Source organism: Haematobia irritans, chromosome 4 (genome assembly GCF_050003625.1).
Source record: "Haematobia irritans isolate KBUSLIRL chromosome 4, ASM5000362v1, whole genome shotgun sequence".
NCBI classification, from domain to species: Eukaryota; Metazoa; Arthropoda; class Insecta; order Diptera; family Muscidae; genus Haematobia; species Haematobia irritans.
This window is the reverse complement of record NC_134400.1, coordinates 115,510,208-115,534,330: the sequence shown is the minus strand read 5'-3', so window position 1 is coordinate 115,534,330 and position 24,123 is coordinate 115,510,208. Positions and strand designations below refer to the sequence as shown.

General features: G+C 33.9%; 1 protein-coding gene across 2 annotated transcripts in view; it reads right to left on the bottom strand.

Moving 5' to 3' along the window:
* Positions 1-24,123, bottom strand: part of dpr10 (defective proboscis extension response 10) — a 799,057-nt gene that overhangs the window by 40,734 nt on the left and 734,200 nt on the right. For both annotated transcript variants that reach the window (XM_075304411.1, XM_075304412.1), the window contains one exon: positions 19,068-19,195. In XM_075304411.1, the coding sequence (XP_075160526.1) occupies positions 19,068-19,195 (128 nt within the window). The remainder of the gene's footprint in view (positions 1-19,067; positions 19,196-24,123) is intronic.

The window sequence follows — 24,123 nt, the reverse complement described above, 5'->3', positions numbered from 1 at the left end:
TGGTCTCTAACATCCATGCAAAAATTGGTCCACATCGGTTCACAATTATATATAGCCCCCATATAAACCGATCCCCAGATTTGGCTTGCGGAGCCTCTAAGAGAAGCAAATTTCATGCGATCCGGTTGAAATTTGGAACATGGTGTTAGTATATGGTATCTAACAACCGTGCCAGAATTGGTCCATAATTATATATAGCCCCCATATAAACCGTTCTCCAGATTTGACCTCCGGAGCCTCTTGGAGGAGCAAAATTCATCGGTCCGGTTCAAATTTGGATCGTGGTGTTAGTATATGGCCGCTAACAACCATACAAAAATTGGTCCATATCGGTCTATGGTTATATATAGCCGATCTCCAATCACACAAAAATTGGTCCATATCGGTTCATAATCATGGTTGCCACTCGAGCCAAAATTAATGTACCAAAATTTTATTTCTATAGAAAATTTTGTCAAAATTTTATTTCTATAGAAAATTTTGTTAAAATTTCATTTCTATAGAAAATTTTGTCAGAACTATATTTCTATAGAAAATTTTGTCAAAATTTAATTTTTATAGAAAATGTTGTGAAAATTTTGTTTCTATAGAAAATTTTGTTAAAATTGTATTTCTATAGAAAATTTTGTCAAAAACATTTTTTTCTATAGAAAATTTTGTCAAACTGAATTATATACGTATTTAATTGGTCTTTTTGGATTTAATATATACACGCACAGAAAAACCATGTTTGGACATGGTTGCCGCATCCATTTAATGCTTATCTAGAGCATATAATTGTCGCGAAAACCATGTATTTTGTCTTTGTAAAAATAGTTTTCGAGAGGAGTAAAATGTATTGTGGCAATAAGCATTTGAATGGTTCTCAAATACCGCAAACATGTTCTATCATTTAAATGATAGAATTTGAGACCATTAAATGGTACCTGACCATTCAAAGTCAGAAAAAAGTATTTTTATAGGTTAAGTACAGACATGTCTAGAACCATTACATGGGCATAAAGACCATTTACATTTTTTTCGTGACCATTTAATTTTTTTACTTTTTTGAAGCGAAAAGAATTTTATAAAAACGTTGAGCAGGTACACACGATTTTCATTTTGTGCGTCAGTCGTGTGTTGATTGTTTCTTGGAATGGACGGAGAATACGGATTTACTGTCTTGTGTTAATTTATTTATTCAGAAGTGGCACGTGGTTTTATGTGAAGAAAAAAAGGAAAGTGTAATTGGAAAAATGTACCTGTTTTTTTGTTCTGCATTTTGCTATGTGGTATCATTTATTTTTATTTGCAGTTACATGATGTCTTCGTTTGTACATTTGATGGGCACGATGTAAATATGGAATAATTACTTATTGTTGAAATTGAAAAAAAAAGAGTGTGTAAAAATATATGATGTTTGCTTGAATGGCATTATAAATACAAATAAACAATGAATTAGTTTATAAATAAATAAAAAAAAAAACAAATAAATTTAATTTTGTGTTTTCTTTTCTCAAATGGCGTTCTTTTTTCGACGATGAAAAAAGTTTTTTCATAAAGATCAAAACATTTTAGGTTGTGACCACGTTCTTTTAACTAGGAGAAAAACATTTTTAATGAATACCATAACATTTTAAATCGTGACCATTGGCTTTTCATTCAAACAAAATTCTTTTTATCAATATAATAACATTTTAGATCAAGACAATTATATTTTTCTTAGAACCATGTTCACTGAGCCAGCATGGTTGCAGGTTAAAATGTTATATGGTCGCCGCAAAAATAGCTCCTATCATATTATTTTGCTCTTCGAATATGATTGTGACAATCATGTTTCTTCTCTGCGTGTACCACGTATGGACTTACTTACAATTTAGAAGACGGTGTTAGGAGGTTTTAAGATACATTGTCATCGTTAAATTCTGATTGATATTGCATATATAACGCAATTGTCGAAGTGGCAATGTGTTTTTTTTATATGTATACAACGTAACGGGTTTTCATTTTTAAGATACATATATAAATGGACTTAGGCGTAAGTAAGATCAATTTTTAATTTGGTTTACGTCGTTTCGATTACCAATCACGACGTAAATCGAGGTATTACTGTATACATACTTTTTTTTCACTTTTTAAAGAAAATATGTTTGCAACACCCAGAAGGAGACACAGTGGTGTCTTTGACAATAATGTTCAGGGAGCGCTCCTGAGTCGATCTAGCCGTGTCCATAAAAATTATTTATTTGCCAAAATATGTTTTAATGAACATCCAAAATACTGAATTCAGATCATACCCTAAAAAGTGATTCAAATTCAGTGTAACGGCTGTTGAAATGGTGGACATTCGTCCTATGACAAGTCCATGTTAAATTCATTGCTTCTGCGCCAATTTTGTACCATTTCCGGATCCAAAAAGAAAATTTCATTACTTTTTTGGCGACGCTTTTTTTTTGCTGGGATCCTGAACCACTTTGTAGATCCACATTTTCGATACCATATCAAATCCACTCAATGTGCTATATATAAAGTTGTATGTTCCCATATACATACCCAGCAAAAACTCTCATTACCCGGTAATCTTGTAGGTAAGCCTATTTAAAAATTAATAACCACTTATTAATTGGCATCGCTTCGGATTACATTTACATACACATGTCCTAGGAGGAAAGTACTTCTCCCCAGGCATACTTTCGGCCATAAAATAAGTAGTGCATTTAAAGCATATAATCACCAAATATGTAATGACTTATTCGTAGATATACCAAAGCTTGCAAAATAGCCACTTATTGTCTCAGGCAACCAAATCTCGAAAATATTGATTTCTATCGCCGATTACAATGGATCAAAATATGGCGAGTGGTGCTGCAATAGGAGAACTACTTGAATAGAAATAGAATATTGTATAAATAAACAAAAAATCTAATAAATAATCTAAATAAGATTACACTCAAATTAATTTCACACTTAAAATAGAAATAAATGTAGGTTGTTTAAGGGAGTTAGATTCGTGAATTACGTTATAATATATCCAATAACCAATTCACATAAGGTTCGAAATCTACTAAAAGTGGATTTTAAGTCTCTTTTTTATAAGGCAAATGGCATTTGAAATTTAGTTTAAGCGCATTTTGGAAGTGTAATGTCAATGAGGTATAAGAAAGCATTTATTTAAAACATAATGTGATAATGCCATTAAACACAATTATTATGAAATATTTGTGATAAAAAATTCTTAACGGAAAAATTTTCAGATTGCCTTTACATTACATATTCTTTTTGATTTTTTATGTAAGTGCTCGATTATGTGAATAAATTATATTAACTACAACTGCCTAAAAATTTGAGAATAACAATTCGAAAATTACCGAGAAGTATTTATTTTTGTCATTACAAGTTAGTCATTATAACTCGCCGCAATGTAATGCAACGTGTAATGACAGCTTTACTCCTGGTAATGCCAATTGTAGTGAGATGTGGTTACCTAGTTTTTGCTGGGTATATTTAAATCTGAAGCGATCTGGACATAATTTGTAAGAGTTTTGCAAAATTTATTGACTTTAACTTTCACCCTGGGGAACACAATTTTAGTAAAAGCAAGTATATAACATACAGCAGTAACCCAGCAAAAAAATTTGGAAGTTTTTCCTGGTAATGCCAATTGTAGTGAGATGTGGTTACCTAGTTTTTGCTGGGTATATTTAAATCTGAAGCGATCTGGACATAATTTGTAAGAGTTTTGCAAAATTTATTGACTTTAACTTTCACCCTGGGGAACACAATTTTAGTAAAAGCAAGTATATAGCATACAGCAGTAACCCAGCAAAAAAATTTGGAAGTTTTTCTCAAGGCACAACTAAAAGAACTTCCAAAAATGCTCTCCCAAAGATGTTCTTTATTTTAACTGCACAGGAAGTTAATTTGAGCCAATTTTTTTATAACCCGTTTTTCATATTTTTAAAGAGACATTTATTTTTATTTGTTTCAAATAGGTTAAAAACAAACATTCCAGACAAGCGTTATAATGCATTAAAAATTATAAAAAATTTAAAAATTATTTATTTTTCAAAATATCACAAATATTTGTAATACACATCCAAAACACTGAAATGACCTCACACCTTAAGAAGTGATGCAAATTCAGAGCAGCGTTGAAATGTTGGACATCCGTCAATGTTAAATTCATCGCTTCTACGTCAATTTGGCACCACTTCCGGATCCAAAAAGAACATTTTCACTACTTTTTTGGCGACGCTTTTTTACTGGGAAGTTCGGCCAGGCCGAATCTTAAATACCCACCACGAATCTTAAATACCCACCACACACCTCTTTATGATCCCAAAATACCTCCAGATTTACATTTTCAGCCAAATCGGATAGTAAATACAATTTCAATCGGTCTATATGGGGGCTATACCAAAACATGGATCGATTCGGACCATTTTCGACACACCTTTTTTATGGTCCTAAAATACCTCTAGATTTTCAATTTCAGGCAAATTGGATGAAAACTACAGTTTTTATAAGCCCAAGACCCCAAATCGGGAGGTCGGTCTATATGGGGACTATATCAAAACTTGGATCGATATAGCCCATCTTCGAATCTGACCTGCCTGCAAACAAAAAACGTATCTGTGCCAAATTTCAGGACGATATAACCATCATTGAAGGCTGTAGTGTGATTACAACAGACAGACGGACATGCTTATATCGTCTTAGAAGTTCTCCCTGATCAAGAATATATATATATACTTTATATAGTCGGAAATCGATATTTCGACGTGTTACAAACGGAATGATAAACTTATTATACCCCCATCACCATTCTATGGTGGTGGGTATAATAATATGGGAAACATTTAAATTTGAACCAATTTCGATAGATATGTGTTAGAAGTATAGGAAAATTGGAGTCATTTTTACAAGTTTTCGACTTAGCAGTGGTGATTTTATAAGGAAAATGTGGATATTGTGGTTATTTTTCCCAAATCGGAAAAAGATATATAGGGCAGCTATATCTAAATCTGAACCGATTTCAAACAAATTTGGCATGCATAGCTACAATATTAATTCTACTCCCTTTGAAAATTTTAAAGCAAATTAGGGCAAAACTCTGGCTTCTGGGGCCATATGAGTGCATATCCGGCGAAAGATATATATGTGAGCTATATCTAAATCTGAACCGATTTCAATCAAATTCGGCACACTTTACGACACTATCAATTGCACTCCTTGTGCAAAATTTAAAGTAAATCAGGCTGAAATGTTGGCTTCTGGTGCCCTATTAGTAGATACCGGGCGAATGTTCCACAGCGCAGGGTATAAAACTATATGTGCTTTCTGTGGTAAGGGGTTGTAGGAATTTAAATTTACAGTGTTTCTTTAAAATATAAATAAAACATTGTCAAGAGGTGGGAAATACTTGGCAACTAACTAATCAAAACTACAACATGTCCAATAAAAATGACAAAAAACCCCTTGAGAAATATCCATCTTATACATTTCGTTCTTTTCATTGAATTTATGTCGATATACCAAACTTTGGATGTAACAAAATATTAATAAAATAACTTCTCAAACCTCCGGCCGCAATAAAATGAATTCCGTTATTAATTTAAAAAGGCCAACCTCCTCTAATTGCCTAAGTTTTCTCATATCTTAGACAAAAGGTCAAAGTCTTAAGTCTATAGCCAAACACAACTTTTTTCTCTCTTCTTTTTGAAGCTGTTATCATGGCAAGGGAAAGTCATGATAAGTGATTTTAACAAAATGCAAACAAACTTCTTGCTATCTTCTTCGAGAGGAGAATATAGCACCAGAGTTTAGTGTTCCCTTGGGACTCGTTGTTGTATGTATTTGAAAGTTTTTCATGAAATCACTGTGAACGCGCTCGGGAAATTTTAGCCATGTGTCTATGCTTTGCGAAAGCGAAGGGGTTGTTCCGAAACAATCAGAATGTACAAATTATCTGGATTTTTTCTTCAAGTTTTTTTTTTTGTTGGGGAAGGTTGAACCCCAATAAGACATCAGCAAAGACGCTAGTTAACAAGAAGACCCTTTCGCAAGGTGGAAAAAGTCAAACTACTACTTTGTCCATGTCCAGATAGATATTTGTTCGTATATAGAATGTGTGCGTGTGTTTGTAAGAAATGAAAAATTTATATATGAAATGAAAAATTTTTCATTCCATCAACACAGGTTCGTTGATAGCATGAAAAATATTTTAAACGATAATGAGGTTGCTTGAAATAATATATGAGCTGTAAAGTACGTATACAAAATTAAGGAAAGGTTAAAATATATTCACATTATTAAGGAAAGGTATATATAAATAATTTTATATATATATATATATATATATATATATATATATATATATATATATATATATATATATATATATATATATATATATATATATATATATATATATATATATATATATATATATATATATATATATATATATATATATATATATATATATATATATATATATATATATATATATATATATATATATATATATATATATATATATATATATATATATATATATATATATATATATATATATATATATATATATATATATATATATATATATATATATATATATATATATATATATATATATATATATATATATAGAGGCGCAAATTTCGCCATGCCTGCGGCACAAGACATTATCTCATAATGGCTGATTATATGAAGTGTTTATGAAAAAAATATATAACAAGAATAGGGCCCAAAATTCGGCCAAGAGGATTGCGTACAAAGTTCTACTAAAGACTGACATCCACAATCGAATTACTTGGGCTGTGGTAACAATTACCGATGACAAGGTCTATTAAACCTTCTTAACATTGTCTTCTTCTAGACTCTATATTTTAGATAAAAAGGCAGACCAACCAACATAAGACTCCTCTTAAATTGTGTCTGTCTTGAACTTCATATATCGCTAAAGACATTTCATTAATTTTTAATAAAGTTTTTTCTTCCAAAATATAATTTTTTTTAACAACAGAAACAAAATTTTTGTTCTTTATAAATTTTCATCAATTTGAAAAAAATTATTAACTTATTTGTAACACGTTGCAATTACTAAAACAAGTAAGGAAAGTAAGGAAAGACTATATTATACCCTGCACCACTTTGTAAATCCACATTTTCGATATTATATGAAATCCGTCAAATGTGTTGGTTGCTATATATAAAGGTTTTTGTCCCAAATACATACATTTAAATCTGACTCCATCTGAACAAAATTTATAATCTATAGACTTAAAATTTAGGTAGACTAATGCCATGGGATGGCACACTATGTTAGTAAAAAGCAAGTAAGTAAAGTCTAAAGTCGGGCGGAGCCGACTATATTATACCCTGCACCACTTTGTAGATCTAAATTTTCAATACCATATCACATCCGTCAAATGTGTTGGGGGCTATATATAAAGGTTTGTCCCAAACACATACATTTATATATCACTCGATCTGGACAGAATTTGATAGACTTCTACATAATCTATAGACTCAAAATTTAAGTCAGCTAATGCACTAGGGTGGAACACAATGTTTGTAAAAAGAAAAATATGGGAAACATTTAAATCTGAAGCAATTTTAAGGAAACTTCGCAAAAGTTTATTTATGATTTATCGCTCGATATATATGTATTAGAAGTTTAGGAAAATTAGTCATTTTTACAACTTTTCGACTAAGCAGTGGCGATTTAACAAGGAAAATATTGGTATTTTGACCATTTTTGTCGAAATCAGAAAAACTTATATATGGGAGCTATATCTAAATCTGAACCGATTTCAATGAAATTTGGCACACATGACTATATTACTAATTGTACTGCTTGTGCAAAATTTCAAGCTAATCGGGATAAAACTCTGGCTTCTGGGTCCATATAAGCGCATATCGGGCGAAAGATATATATGGGAGCTATATCTAAATCTGAATCGATTTCAACCAAATTAGGCACACTTGACTATACTACTAATTGTACTAGTAGTGCAAAATTTCAACCAAATTCGGCCAAAAATCTGGCCAAAACTCTGGCTTTTAGGACCATATTAGTCCATATCGGGGGAAAGATATATATGGGAGCTATATCTAAATCTGAACCGATTTCAATCAAATTTTGCACACTTGACTATAGTACTAATTGTACTCATAGTGCAAAATTTCAACCAAATTCGGCCAAAAATCTGGCTTGTGGGGCCTTATAAGTCCATATCGGGCGAAAGATATATATGGGAGCTATATCTAAATCTGAACCGATTTCAATCAAATTTTGCACACTTGACTATACGATTAAATGTTATGTTTGTACAAAATTTCAAGCAAATCGGTATAAAACTCTGGCTGCTGGGTCCATATTAGTGCATATCGGGCGAAATATATATATAGGAGCTATATCTAAATATGAACCGATTTCTTCCAAAATCGATAGGGTTCTATTCTGACCAAAATTAGGAACATGTGCCAAATTTGAAGGCGATTGGACTTAAATTGCGTCCTAGACTTTGATCACAAAAATGTGTTCACAGACAGACGGACGGACGGACGGACAGACGGACATGGTTATATCGACTCAGGGACCCACCCTGAGCATTATTGCCAAAGACACCATGTGTCTATCTCGTCTCCTTCTGGGTGTTACAAACATATGCACTAACTTATAATACCCTGTTCCACAGTGTGGCGCAGGGTATAAATATGGGAAATATGAAGCGAAAGAAATTGTACAAAAGAGATTTATGATTTTGCAGGCGATACATATGTATTCGAGATATAGGACAATAATATTTACAATTTTTGCTACTCAGCAGTGGCGATTTTACAAGGATATTGGTTAGATCTCGCCAAGATATGTGGTCAAGTGTGGGTTGTGATATATTATTTGGTCTAGTCGGGCGACTTGGAGCCTTATTTAAAACTCATCCGTTCTGTGGAAATTTTGGCATTGCAGTGTGTAGGATATGGCTAAGATATGGGGATATCATCACAGAATTTTGTGTAAAGTGTTAGAATTTTGGTCATATTTGTATTCTCTGAGGAAACTATCCAGTCAATTGGAGAAAAATCCCATTGAAAATGGGTCTAAAATATGAAACAGTCTACCATATTTCCCCAACTCTGGTGTACGTATATATGGGAGCTATACATGCATAGTTAGAATAATAATTATGCTATCTATGCGAAATTTCACGTAAATGGGAGTATAACTTTGGCCCCCCTGGTCATATGAGTGCAAATCGGACGGGAGATATATATTGGAGCCATATCTAAATCTGAACCGATTTCAACCAAATTTGCAACAATTACCTATACTACTAAACGTACTCCTTGTGCGAAATTCGAAGCAAATCACGGCAAACCCCTGGATTTTGAGGCCATATAAGTTCAAATCGGACGAAATATATATATGGGAGCTATATCAAAATCTGAATCGATTTTGACCCTATTTGACACATACAATAGTATCATTAAAAGTACCGCTTGTGCAAAATTTGAAGTAAGTCAGGGCAAAACTCTGGCTTTTGAGACCATATAAGTCCAAATCGGGCGAAAGATATATATGTGAACTATATCTAAATCTGAACCGATTTTAACAAAATTTGACACACTTAACTATACTATTAAACGTACCCCTTGTGCAAAATTTGAAGCAAATCACGGCAAAACTCTGGCTTTTGTGGCCATATAAGTTCAAATCGGACGAAAGATATATATGGGAGCTATATCTAAATTTGAACCGATTTCAATCAAATTTACCAAGCATTATTAGAATGCCAATTCTATCTCTGTGCAAAATTTTACAAAGATCGGTAGTAAACTTTGGCCTCTGTGGTCATATGAGTCTAAATCGGACGAAAGATATATATATAAGAGCTATATCTAAATCTGAACCGATTTGGCTGATATTTTGCAAGATTTTCGAGATTCATAAAATATTTGGATGTACGGTATTTCAAGAAAATCAGTTGATAAACACGCTAACTATGACCACATCGGGGATAAATATATATGGCAGCAATATCTAAATCTGAACCGATTTTTTCCAAAACCAATAGCGATTGTCTCTGTCCCAAGAAACGGCCCTATGCCAAATTTGAGGACGATCGGGCTTAAATTGCGAGCTGTACTTTGTGCACAAAATTACATATACAGACAGACGGACGGACAGACAGACAGGCAGACGGACATCGCTAAATCGACTCAGAATTTAATTCTAAGCCGATCTGTATACTAAAAGATGGGTCTATGACCACTATTTCTTGGCGTTACATACAAATTCACAAACTTATTATACCTTGTACCACAGTAGTGGTGAAGGGTATAAATATGGGAAAAATTTAAATCTGAAGCAATTTTAAGGAAACTTCGCAAAAGTTTATTTATGATTTAACGCTCGATATATATGTATTAGAAGTTTAGGAAAATTAGAGTCATTTTTACAACTTTTCGACTAAGCAGTGGCGATTTGACAAGGAAAATGTTGGTATTTTGACAATTTTTGTCGAAATCAGAAAAACATATATATGAGAGCTATATCTAAATCGGAACCGATTTCAATCAAATTTGGAACATATGACTATACTACTAATTGTACTCCTAGTGCAAAATTTGAACCAAATTGGACAAAAACTCCGGCTTCTAGGACTATATTAGTCCATATCGGGCGAAATATATATGGGTGCTAAATCTAAATCTGCACCGATTTCAATCAAATTTGGCACACATGACTATACTACGAATTGTACTCCTTGTGCAAAATTTGAACCAAATTGGACAAAAACTCCGGCTTCTAGGACCATATTAGTCCATATCGGGCGAAATATATATGGGAGCTATATCTAAATCTGAACCGATTTCAACCAAATTTGACACGCATAGCTACAATGCTAAATCTACTCCCTGTGCAAAATTTCAACCAAATTGGGCAAAAACTCTGGCTTTTAGGACCATATTAGACCATATCGGGCGAAAGATATATATGGGAGCTATATCTAAATCTGAACCGATTTCTATCAAATTTTGCATACTTGACTATACGACTAAGTGTTATGTTTGTACAAAATTTCAAGCAAATCGGTATAAAACTCTGGCTGCTGGGTTCATATTAGTGCATATCGGGCGAAAGATATATATGGGAGCTATATCTTAATCTGAACCGATTTCTTCCAAAATCAATAGGGTTATATTCTGACCCAAATTAGTAACATGTGTCAAATTTGAAGGCGATTGGACTTAAATTGCGACCTAGACTTTGATCACAAAAATGTGTTCACAGACAGACGGACGGACGGAGGGACGGACGGAGGGACGGGCGGACGGACATACGGACAGACGGACATGGTTATATCGACTCAGGGATCCACCCTGAGCATTATTGCCAAAGACACCATGTGCCTATCTCGTCTCCTTCTGGGTGTTACAAACATATGTACTAACTTATAATACCCTGTTCCACAGTGTGGCATAGAGTATAATAATACCCTGTTCCACAGTGTGGCGCAGGGTATAAATAGTGGAAACATTTTAATCTGAACCAGTTTTGAGGCGACTTCGCAAAAGTGTATTTATGATTTATCGGTCGATAGATATGTATTAGAAATAAAGGAAAATTTGAGTCACTTTTACAAGTTTTCGACTTAGCAGTGGCGATTTTATAAGGAAAATGTGGGTATTTTGGTAATTTTTGCCCAAATGGGAAAAGCATATATATGGAAGCTATATAGAAATCTGAACCGATTTCAACCAAATTTGGCATGCATACTTAGTATTTTAATTCTACCTCCTGTGCAAAATTTCATGTAAATAGGACTACAACTTTGAACTCTGTGGTCATATGACGGAAAATCGAGCGAAAGATATATATGGGAACTATATCTAACTTTGAACCGATTTCAATAAAATTTAGCACACTTGATTACACTGCTAATTATACTCCTAGTGCAAAATTTCAAACAAATTGGGCTAAAACTCTGGCTTCTGGGGCCATATAAGTCTATATCGGGCGAAAGATGTATATGAGAGCTATATCTCAATCTGAACCGATTTCAATCAAATTTGGCACACCTGACTATAGTACTAATTGTACTTCTAGTGCAAAATTTCAAGCAAATCAGGGTAAAACTCTGGCTTCTGGGTCCATATAAGTCCATATCGGGCGAATTGTATACGTACACACAAAAAAATTTCACGAAAAATTTTCCAATTAAAATTTTAATCGAGTTTTAAAAAATATTCAATTAAAAATTTAATTGATTCAACAAATTTTTTAATTGGAACAAAAATCAATCACAAAAATAATAGTATCAATTAATTTTTTAATTGGATCAATTAACTTTTTAATTGACCTTCAATTAATTTTTTAATTGATACTATCATTTCTGTGATTGAAGACATTTCAATTAAAAATTAATTGGATCAATCAATTTCGTGATTGAATCAGAAAAAAATTTTTTTGTGTGTATTTAATAGGCATTTTTATTTGTTTAATATATACCCCCTATGGACTAACCTACGAGAAGACGGTGTTAAGAAGTTTTAAGATACCTTGCCATCGGCAAGTGTTACCGTAACCCAAGTAATTCGATGGATGATAAGTTTCTATGCAATCCATGGTGGAGGGTACATAAGATTCCGCCTGGCCGAACTTACGGCCGTATATACGTATATACTTGTTTTGTCATGCTGTTGTGCCTAACTCTTCCCGCAAAATCTACAATTGAGTAGGCTTAATCCTTTTTGTAAAGTTGAATTTAATTCATCTCTATACCAATGTATTAATGCTTCTGCTTACATTCTTACCGAATAAAGCGCTCTTTTTTAGTTGCATGCAAAAAAATAATTCATTCTTCCCAAACGAAATTTTAGACAAACAAAGTTCGTTTCTCATTTGCTTTTCGCTGTAAGGAAGTTCATTTGGAAGAAAAGTATATTCTTTCGATTAAGCAAACTTTATTTAACAGAAACATACATTTAGTTGGGCACCGTGGAGCAGTGTTAGCTACGTCCGCCTTGCATGCCAAGGGTCGTGGGTTCGATTCTTGCTTCGACCGAACATCAACATTTTTTTTACATATATTTCAGATATGTTCGGAAGATATCGAAAAAATGTTCAACATTACATACTACTATATTAAATTTTTTACTATGAACTGTAAAATGTGTCTTATTAAAGACTTAAAGTCAGAAAAGAACAGTGCTTGATATAAACGAAATGGACTGTGTTGTTGGTTCAAAAATAATTTTTTTATTGAAAAAATAAAAATTTTGTAACAAACGAAGTTTTTTGGTGATAAAAATTAAAAATTTTCGAAGCAATTCAAAAAAATTTTAACAAAAGAAGAACGTTTCGGTACACGTTTTCCAAACGTTTTATTTCTTTGCGTGTGGAATGTCCCGATTTATTGTCAATATTAAGATGCGTCATACAAAATACCACCATTCTTTCGGAATGGTAAGGTTGAAAATTTGCATTATAACAAATCTATGACTCTCACCTACTCAATTGCCGATTATAAAAGCGATGCTGAAAGTATATCGCTTCAATAAACGGGTGGTTGGTAAGCGACAGCACTTCGGCCGGGACTTAGGTAGAATACATTGGGCTAACGCGATACCAAAGTGATATAAGTGGTCAGCCTTAGGACGGTGTTTACGACTCTCTGATATGAACAGGGTCCAAAATGGGCTAACGCGATTTCCAAACGACAGAAGTGAGCGGCCTTCGGCTGGGGTTTTAAACTGTTTTCCTATCGATTGAGTCTAAAGTGGGAAAACCCCCCAACTTCTATCCAAAGTGTTAAAAGTTGCGGCCGGTTTTGAAACACTCAGAAACGTCACCAGCATTACTGGTGGGCGATGCAATTAAAATAAATAATGATTAATTGAATTAATGACAATTTTGTGATACTTTTTTCCAAAAAAAATCGTAATATTTAATCGTCACTTCCATTTTAAAAATCGTCAAAAAATCTGCAATGCTAATAATAATATAACCAAACTAATTTTTTGTCTTTTCAGTCTTGTATAAAAATAAAAAAAAAAAAACATTTTTAAGCAATGTTATGCAATTCAAAAAATAATATAAAAAATATTTTTTTTTCATATATAGTTTTACTTCAGTAAGTTTTTTATTTAAAAATAAAAATAAAGATCTTTAAAATTTACATAAGTGTTGCCCGATTTTTCAAAATTTGACAATTTGCAAAAATTTTATTAAAAATAAAATTTTGCAAAATTTTCTTAGAAATACAATTTTGCAAAAATGTTCATAGAAATACATTTTCAAGAATTTACTATAAAAAAAAATTTCTACAGATATAAAGGTTTGAGAAAGTTTTCTATAGAAATAAAATGTTGACAAAATTTTTTTATAGAAATACAATTTTGACAAAATATTCTATAGAAATACAATTTTGACAAAATTTTCTATAAAATTAAAATTTTGGCAAAATTTTCTATAGAAATAAAATTTTCACAAAATTTTCTATAGAAATAAAATTTTGACAAAATTTTCTATAGAAATAAAATTTTGACAAAAGTTTTCTAAAGAAATAAAATTTTAACAACATTTTCTATAGAAATAAAATTTTGACAAAATTTTCTATAGAAATAAAATTTTGGCAAAGTTTTCTATAGAAATAAAATCTTGAATGCCCTTTTCTTATAAAAAAAAGTATAGTAAGAAAATATAGGCGTACTACTGCCAGTTTGATTTCACATAACCGTATTAAAATCGGGTTCATTAATCTGCGTATTTTTTCATACCCACACGTTGTACCTAAATTTTTGCCACAACAATTTTCACGGTTTCAGAAAGTGGAAAACGCGTTGCATTCAGACGTTTTTCACTTGCCTTCAAATTGCTTTTGACTAAAATATTCAAAATATTATTATTATAAAAATTCTAAAATATGAGGTTTTCATGCCTTAGGATATTAAAAATAGTTTTTGAAATCAAATCTAAGGATCCTGTAAGAGTTTTTGACATTTACTACGTTTTATACAGGTATATGACGTTTTCGACGTTTACAACTTTTTGACAGTAGAAAATCCCAATAAATTGCTGCTCTCACCATCTCTGCTTATCACTGAGTGCTGTCTGATTCCAAGTTAACCCAATGACAAGGGGTTTCCGTTATATTGCCAAGTCGGTACGGCGTTTCACTTTGCGGTGAAACCACTTAAAGAAGCTTTGAAATACTCAGAAATGTCACCAGCATTACTATGAGAGGCGATAAACCACAGTTGAAAAACTGTTTAGTGTTCGGATGAAACAATCCACTTTTGTACGCAAAGCGGGCATGCTAACCATTGTACCACAGTGGCTCCCTAACACGTAGATGAGTCCTGTTTATACCCACCACCATAGGACGGGGGGTATATTAACTTTGTCATTCCGTTTGTAACACATCGAAATATTGCTCTAAGACCCCATAAAGTATATATATTCTGGGTCGTGGTGAAATTCTGAGTCGATCTGAGCATGTCCGTCCGTCTGTTGAAATCACGCTAACTTCCGAACGAAACAAGCTATCGACTTGAAACTTGGCACAAGTAGTTGTTATTGATGTAGGTCGGATGGTATTGCAAATGGGCCATATTGGTCCCCCTTTACGTACAGCCTCCATATAAACGGACCCTCAGATTTGGTTTGCGGAGCCTCTAACAGAAGCATATTTCATCCGATCCGGCTGACATTTGGTACATGGTGTTGGTATATGGTCTCTAACAACCATGCAAAAATTGGTCCACATCGGTCAATAATTATATATAGCACCCATATAAACCGATCCCCAGATTTGGCTTGCGGAGCCTCTTAGAGGAGCAAATTTCATCCGATCCGGCTGAAATTTTGTACATGGTGTTGGTATGTGGTATCTTAAAACCATGCTAAAATTGGTCCACATCTTTGAAGGTAAGATCCACAATCTTTGGAGGTAAGATTTGGCTTGCGGAGCCTCAAAGAGAAACAAATTTTATCCGATCCACCTCAAATTTGCAATATGGTATTAACCGTGCCAGAATTGGTCCATATCGGTCCATAATTATATATAGCCCCCATATAAACCGATCCCCCGATTTGGATTGCGGAGCCTCTAAGAGAAGCAAATTTCATTCGATCCTGCTGAAATTCGGTACATGGTGTAAGTATATGGTCTCTAACAACTATGCAAAAATTGGTCCACATCGGTCAATAATTATATATAGCCCCCATATAAACCGATCCCCAGATTTGGCTTGTAGAGTCTCTAAGAGAAGCAAATTTCATCCGATCCGGCTGAAGTTTGGTACATGGTGTTAGTATATGATCTTTAATGACCATGCAAAAAATGGTCCATATCGGTCCATAATTATATATAGCCCCAATATAAACCCGTCACCAGATTTGACCTCCGGAGCCTCTTGGAAGACAAACATGCATCTGATTCAGTTGAGATGTGGTACGTCGTGTTAATATATGGCCTCAAACATCCATGCAAAAATTGGTCGAAATGGGTTCATAATTATATATAGCCCCCATATAAACCGATCCCCAGATTTGACCTCCGGAGCCCATTGGAAGAGCATTCATCCGATTCGGTTGAAATTTGGTAACAACCATGCAGGAATTTTTTCATATCAGTCCATAATTATATATATAGCCCCCATATAAACCGATCCCCAAGGTTGACCTCCGGTGTCTTTTGGAGAAGCAAAATTCATCCGATCTGGTTGAAATTTGGTACGTGGTGGTAGTATATGATATTTAACAGCCATGCCAAACGTGGTCCATATCAGTCCATAATCATATATAGCCCCCATATATATCGATCCCGAGATTTGGTTTTGGAGCCTCTTGGAGGAGCAAATTTCATCCGAGTCAGTTGAAATTTGGTACATTGTGCTAGTATATGGCTGTTAACAACCATGCCTAACAAGGTCCATATCGGTCAATAGTTATAAAGGGTGATACGGTCAAAATTTGGTCAAGGGAATACGCGTGTAAATCGGTTAAATCGTTTATTTAAAAAATCAAATTAAATTTCTTTTTCAAGTTCAATTAGTAGAAAATTCAGGAAAAATATTCAGTTAGGCTTTCGCTTTTCCAAATCCGAATTGCCGGGCCTCACGCTTGACACCTGCCATCAGATTTTGTACAGCCACCTTGTCCACCTTCTTAGCCCCAGAAAGCCAGTTTGCCTTGAACTGCTGCTCGTCCATAGCAGTTTCTTTGGTCTTCTTTAGGTTCCGCTTGATAATAGCCCAGTATTTCTCAATTGGGCGGAGCTCTGGCGTGTTGGGAGGGTTCTTGTCCTTGGGAACCACCTTCACGTTGTTGGCGGCGTACCACTCCATGGCCTTTTTACCGTAATGGCAAGATGCCAAATCCGGCCAAAACAGTACGGAACAACCGTGTTTCTTCAGAAAAGGCAGCAGACGTTTATTCAAACACTCTTTCACGTAAATTTCTTGGTTGACAGTCACGGAAGCTATGAAAATGCTGCTTTTCAAGCCACAGGTACAGATGGCTTGCCAAACCAGATATTTCTTTCCGAACTTTGACAGTTTTATGTGCTTGAAAATATCTGCTACCTTTCCCCTTCCTTTTGCCGTATAAAACTCCTGTCCCGGAAACTGCTTGTAGTCGGCTTTGACGTAGGTTTCGTCGTCCATTACCACGCAGTCAAACTTCGTCGTGTACAGCCTCCGGGATCGCGCTTTGGCCGTCGTATTTTGTTTATCATCTACCTTCTTGTACGTCGATAGTCCGGCTCATTTTTTGGCTCGATGCACGGTTGTAGACGATACACCCAGCTTATTTGCGGCATCTCGGAGAGAGAGGTTAGGGTTTCGCTTGAAACTATCGGCAATTCTTTTTGTCGTCTCAGCGGCTTCCGGTTTTCGATTTCCCCCCGATCCAGACTTCCTGGCTGTCGACAAACGTTCCCCAAACACTTTAATTACATTTGTAACGGTTGATTTGGCAACTTTTAGCGATTTTGCCAGTTTTGCGTGCGAGTAGCTCGGATTTTCGCGATGCGCGAGCAAAATTTTGATACTCTGCTCTTGTTGCTTGGACGGCATTTTGACAACTGAAGAGTTAATTCCAAAATCAAAATAGCAGCAACATTCTACACACACACACCTTCAAAATGAGGGGTGTTCAGGTTTTTTAAATGCAAAATTGAAAGAAATACGTCAAGTTTATATTGACCAAATTTTGACCGTATCACCCTTTATATAGCCCTCAGATAAATCGATCCCCAATCACACAAAAATTGGTCCATATCAAGTTCATAATTGTATATAGCCCCCATATAAGCGACCCCCATAATTCAATTCTGGCTCTCTACCACGTATGGACTAACTCACAATTTAGAAAACGATGTTAAGAAGTTTTAAGATACCACAACCCAAGTAATTCGATTGTGGATGATAGTCTTTCGTAGAAGTTTCTACGCAATCTATGGTGGAGGGTACAAAAGATTCGGCCTGGCCGAAGTTACGGCCGCATATACTTGTTTGATTTAATATATAACACGTATGGACTTACATACAATTTAGAAGACGGTGTTAGAAGGTTTAAAGATACCTTGCCATCGGCAAGCGTTACCGTAATGTAAGTAATTCGATTGTGGATGACAGTGTTTAGAAGAAGTTTCTACGCAATCCATGGTGGAGGGTACATAGCTTCGACCTGGCCGAAATTACGGCCGTATATACTTGTTATTTTTTCATTATCATCTCATAACATTTTCGATGATTTGTTGTTGTTTTTTTTCGAGATGCAGGTTATTAAAATAATCTTTTTTGTTTATCATTTGAAAAGTTTTGCATAGAAATAAATAGCATGTTAAACTTTGCCATAAATTTTATTTGCACCCAATTTAATCATGACATGGCAAAAGATTATCTTTTATATTCAAATAAAATCGAGTATATGTTTCGGTATGCATTAGACTTTAACGTATCCTCCTTTTTTTGTTGCTCTTGTATTAAAAATTCCTTTGTATTCATACGCACACAAATACACATATGTGTATTTGTATGTGTGTGTGCGTCTTCGATTGTATTGGACTTACCTTATCTTGATGGTACCAGAAAATATGTGTCGGTGGCTCTGTGCTAAATTTTATTACGCATGTTAGATTAATTGTGCTTCCTTTATCAACATAGAGATCGGGGCCTCCCAATATGGTCGCAGTTGGCACTATAATAGAAGAGAAAAGAATAGCGTCAAATCATACAATAGTCGGTATGTAGGTTTATGACAATACTACAAGTACAATACAACATTTTTCTTTAGACAATCGGAATAGAAATACACTGGGAAACATTTAGTAAATACAGCCTGAAATATCGGGTTGCCACTATATCTAACCTAACCTAACCTTATCGGCTTTTGGACAAGGAAACAACTTTATATTAGAGAAATTCGTCTTCTTTTTGCTGAGCAAAATTTGCATTCGTATTTTAGGGACATGAAATTTTTGGCCTCACGTCAATATTTTTTGTCAGTGTATGCACAAATACCCTGTACCGCAGTAGTGGTGAAGGGCATAAATAGCAGAAGAGCGCTACTAAAAGCATTTGAAACGGAGTTTATTTAGAAATGGTTGAATTTTTTCCAGTGTGCACACACCTCTAACTCCAACCTCCTAGACCGCATATGTCCCTTTTGCATTAGCTTGATACAAACATGTTTCATACAAAACTTAATAAACAATATCAACGATATTCCTGGTGTAGATATTCTTCCAAGAATTGGACGAACATCTAATTTATAAGTAAAACTTTTAACTTTCAGATAGACTTTTTCTAATGTGTAATTTTTATTTAAAACTCACGAATTGCTATTCAGTAAAAGTTTTCTGTTTCAGTGTCGATGTGTCTTGTGGTGTGCGGAACATTGTTGGTGGGCATTATTTGTTGTTTTGTTGGAAATTTATTGGGGTTGTAAAAACTCTGTTTATTGGTATGAATTCCTGGCATAAATTTTGTTAGACATACACAAACCAAATTCTCACACGGTCTGCCGGTCGTCGGTCGAATGTATGAGGCAGTCTGTGCATATCTGATGTTATTGTTAGTGCGGTTAGTTGGGAAGTAAAATCAAAAGCATATCTTAACATGGACGCCATGAATAGCAGTTCGTGTGTGGTATCGTGTGGAAAGTTCATTGATGTAGGGTTTCACAAATCGAATAGATACATTAATTCAGGGTAATATCTAATTTCTGCGATGGGATATATTCACGAGAATGTTTACTTGGATCCAAAGATACGTTCTAACATATTAACATATATGTCCCAAACATGTTATGCTAGTTTATGAACATTATATGCTTGCACTTAAAAATATTATGTGTTTTCCCATTTTTGAGTAAATCCAAGTAAATTTAGGATTTACTAAAAAATGGGAAAAGTCGTCGGACGTTAACATACACGGACGAAAAAGACTGTTTTTTATATGTTTGGAACTCAAATTTTTTAACACAATATTTTTAAGTGCAAGCATATAATGTTCATAAACTAGCATAACATGTTTGGGGCATATATATTAATATGTTAGAACATATTATGTTTGGGACATAAAATGTTTGTAAATATAATATGCTCAGATGCAAACATATATTAATTTGGAAATAGCCTATAAACATATATGTGTTTAGAAAGAGAGACCTAGAGAGTATGCTGCAGGTAAAATAATGGAAGTAGCCAATTGGCGCCTTAAAAATATATGCACACAAAGAAAATTTCATTAAAATTTTTACTACCAGTGAAATATAATATGTTTGAACAATACAAACAATATTTTGTTTGGACCAATCCGGAAAATATATATGCTTGAGGCAAAATGTGTTTGGGGTATATGTTATAGAAGCGATTTTTTTCTGAGGGTGTAGGAAGATAGTGTCAACGCTGAATATCCTCACTGTAATGAAAATATTTTTTAAAACAAAGATCGCAAACTATCAATTTTTTTAATTGGAATACATTTATCCTTATCGTAAAAAATTTTGTTTGTTTGATATTTTATAGGTATTATAGGTTATTATAAGTTAGTGCATACTTTTGCAACACCCAGAAGCAGACGAGATAGATACGTGGTGTCTATGGCAATAATGCGCAGGGTCGGCCCCTGAGTCGATCTAGCCATGCCGTCTGTCCGTATGTCTATGAACACATTTTTTAATCAAATTCTAAGTAGTTTTTGTCCAATCACTTTAAATTTAGCACAAGTATTTATACTAAATAGGTCGGAACAGAATTGGAAGAAATCGGTTCAGATTTAGATATAGCTTCAATATATGTCTGTCGCCCGACATATACTAATAAGGCTCCATAGGCCAGAGTTTTAACCTGATGCTGATGCTTTATAATTTTGCACATGGAATGCAACTCATAGTGTCATAAATTCCCCCTACCCGTTTCAGATTTAGATATAGAACCTATACACACAAAAACTATTTTTTATATTTAATCACGAAATTAATTAACCCAATTAATTTTTAATTGAAATGTGTTCAATCACAGAAATAATATAGGTTAGGTGGCGGCCCGATGTATCAGGCTCACTTAGACTATTCAGTCCATTGTGATACCACATTGATGAACTTCTCTCTTATCACTGAGTGCTGCCCGATTCCATGTTAAACTCAATGACAAGGGACCTCCTTTTTATAGCCGAGTCCGAAAGGCGGTCCACATTGCAGTGAAACCACTTATAGAAGCTTTGAATTCCTCAGAAATGTCACCAGCATTACTGAGGTGGGATAATCCACCGCTGAAAAACTTTTTGGTGTTCGGTCGAAGCAGGAATCGAACCCACGACCTTGTGTATGCAAGGCGGGCATGCTAACCATTGCACCACGGTGGCTCCCAATAGTACCAATCATCAAAGTCAATTACAAAAATAATACCCTGTTCCACAGTGTGGCGCAGGGTATAATGAATTGATACGACAAATTTTTGTGATTGTTTTTGTTTCAAATAATTTTTTTTTTGAATCAACTAAATTTGTAATTGAATATTTTTTAAAACTCAATTAAAAGTTTAATTGGACAATTCTTCGTGATATTTTTTCTGTGTATATATCATTCGCCCGTTTTGCACGCATATAACCACAGAAGCCAAAGTTTTACTCCGATATAAGTAAAACTCACGACTCACGCGTGAGTCACGAAATATTTCGTGATTCACGACAATTTCGTTTTTTTATTCTTATTTAAATAGAATAACCTCTACAGCGATTGTCTCAGAAAAAATTGCAACATATTAATTGATAATGCCAATAAAAAATAAATAAAACATACCTGGTAATAGGAGTTTTTGCTTGGAACCTTTAACTAAAACTTATTTTGCGGAACTTGCGTCTTTGGTTGAAAGGTAACGGAATCACTACCTTAGGGGAAGGTAAAAATCTCTGAATTCAAGTAAACTTGTTTTTGAACGTAGAGTCGATTTTGCCCGATTTTGGTAAACTTGAATCCAAGTAAATTTGTTTTTGAATGTAGAGTCGATTTTGCCCGATTTTGTTTTTATACCCTCCACCATAGGATGAGGGTATATTAACTTTGTCACTCCATTTGTAACACATCGAAATATTGCTCTCAGACCCCATAAAGTATATATATTCTGGGTCGTGGTGAAATTCTGAGTCGATCTAAGCATGTCCGTCCGTCTGTTGAAATCACGCTAACTTCCGAACGAAACAAGCTATCGACTTGAAACTTGGCACAAGTAGTTGTTATTGATGTAGGTCGGATGGTATTGCAAATGGGCCACTTTTACGTATAACCCCCATATAAAGGGACCCTCAGATTTGGCTTGTGGAGCCTCTAACAGAAGCATATTTCATCCGATCCGGCTGAAATTTGGTACATGGTGTTGGTATATGGTCTCTAACAACCATGCAAAAATTGGTCCACATCGGTCGATTATTAATATATATAGCCGCCATATAAACCGATCCCCAGATTTGGTTTGCGGAGCCTCAAAGAGAAGCAAATTTTATACGATCCGGCTGAAATTTTATTCATGATGTTGGTATATGGTCTCTAATAACCATGCAAAAATTGGTTCACATCGGTCCATAATTATATATAGCCCCCATATAAACCGATCCCCAGATTTGCTTGCGGAGCCTAAAACAGAAGCAAATTTCATCCGATCCGGCTGAAATTTGGTACATGGTGTTGGTATATGGTCTCTAACAACCACGCAAAAATTGGTCCACATCGGTCCATAATTATATATAGCCCCCATATAAACCGTTCTCCAGATTTGACCTCCGGAGCCTCTTGGAGGAGCAAAATTCATCCGATCCGGTTCAAATTTGGAACGTGGTGTTAGTATATAGCCGCTAAAAACCATACCAAAATTGGTCCATATCTGTCTATAGTTGTATATAGCCGATCTCCAATCACACAAAAATTGGTCCATATCGGTTCATAATCATGGTTGCCACTCGAGCCAAAAATAATCTACCAAAATTTTATTTCTATAGAAAATTTTTTCAAAATTTTATTTCTATAGAAAATTTTGTTAAAATTTTATTTCTATAGAAAATTTTGTTAAAATTTTATTCGGTTCATAATCATGGTTGCCACTCGAGCCAAAAATAATCTACCAAAATTTTATTTCTATAGAAAATTTTGTTAAAATTTTATTTCTATAGAAAATTTTGTTAAAATTTTATTTCTATACAAAATTTTTGTTAAAATTTAATTTTTATAGAAAATTTTGTTAAAGTTTTATTCGGTTCATAATCATGGTTGCCACTCGAGCCAAAAATAATCTACCAAAATTTTATTTCTATAGAAAATTTTGTTAAAATTTTATTTATATAGAAAATTTGTGTTAAAATTTTATTTGTATAGAAAATTTTGTTAAAATTTTATTTCTGTAGGAAATTTTGTCAAAATTTTATTTTTAAAGAACATTTTGTCAACATTTTATTTCTATAAAAATTTTTTGTAAAATTGTTTTTCTATAGAAAATTTTGTTAAAATGTTATTTCTATAGAAAATTTTGTCAAAATTTTATGTCTATAGAAAATTTTGTCAAACTGAATTGTATACGTATTTGATCGATCTTTTTTGATTTAGTATATATGGACTTACGTACAGTTTAGAAG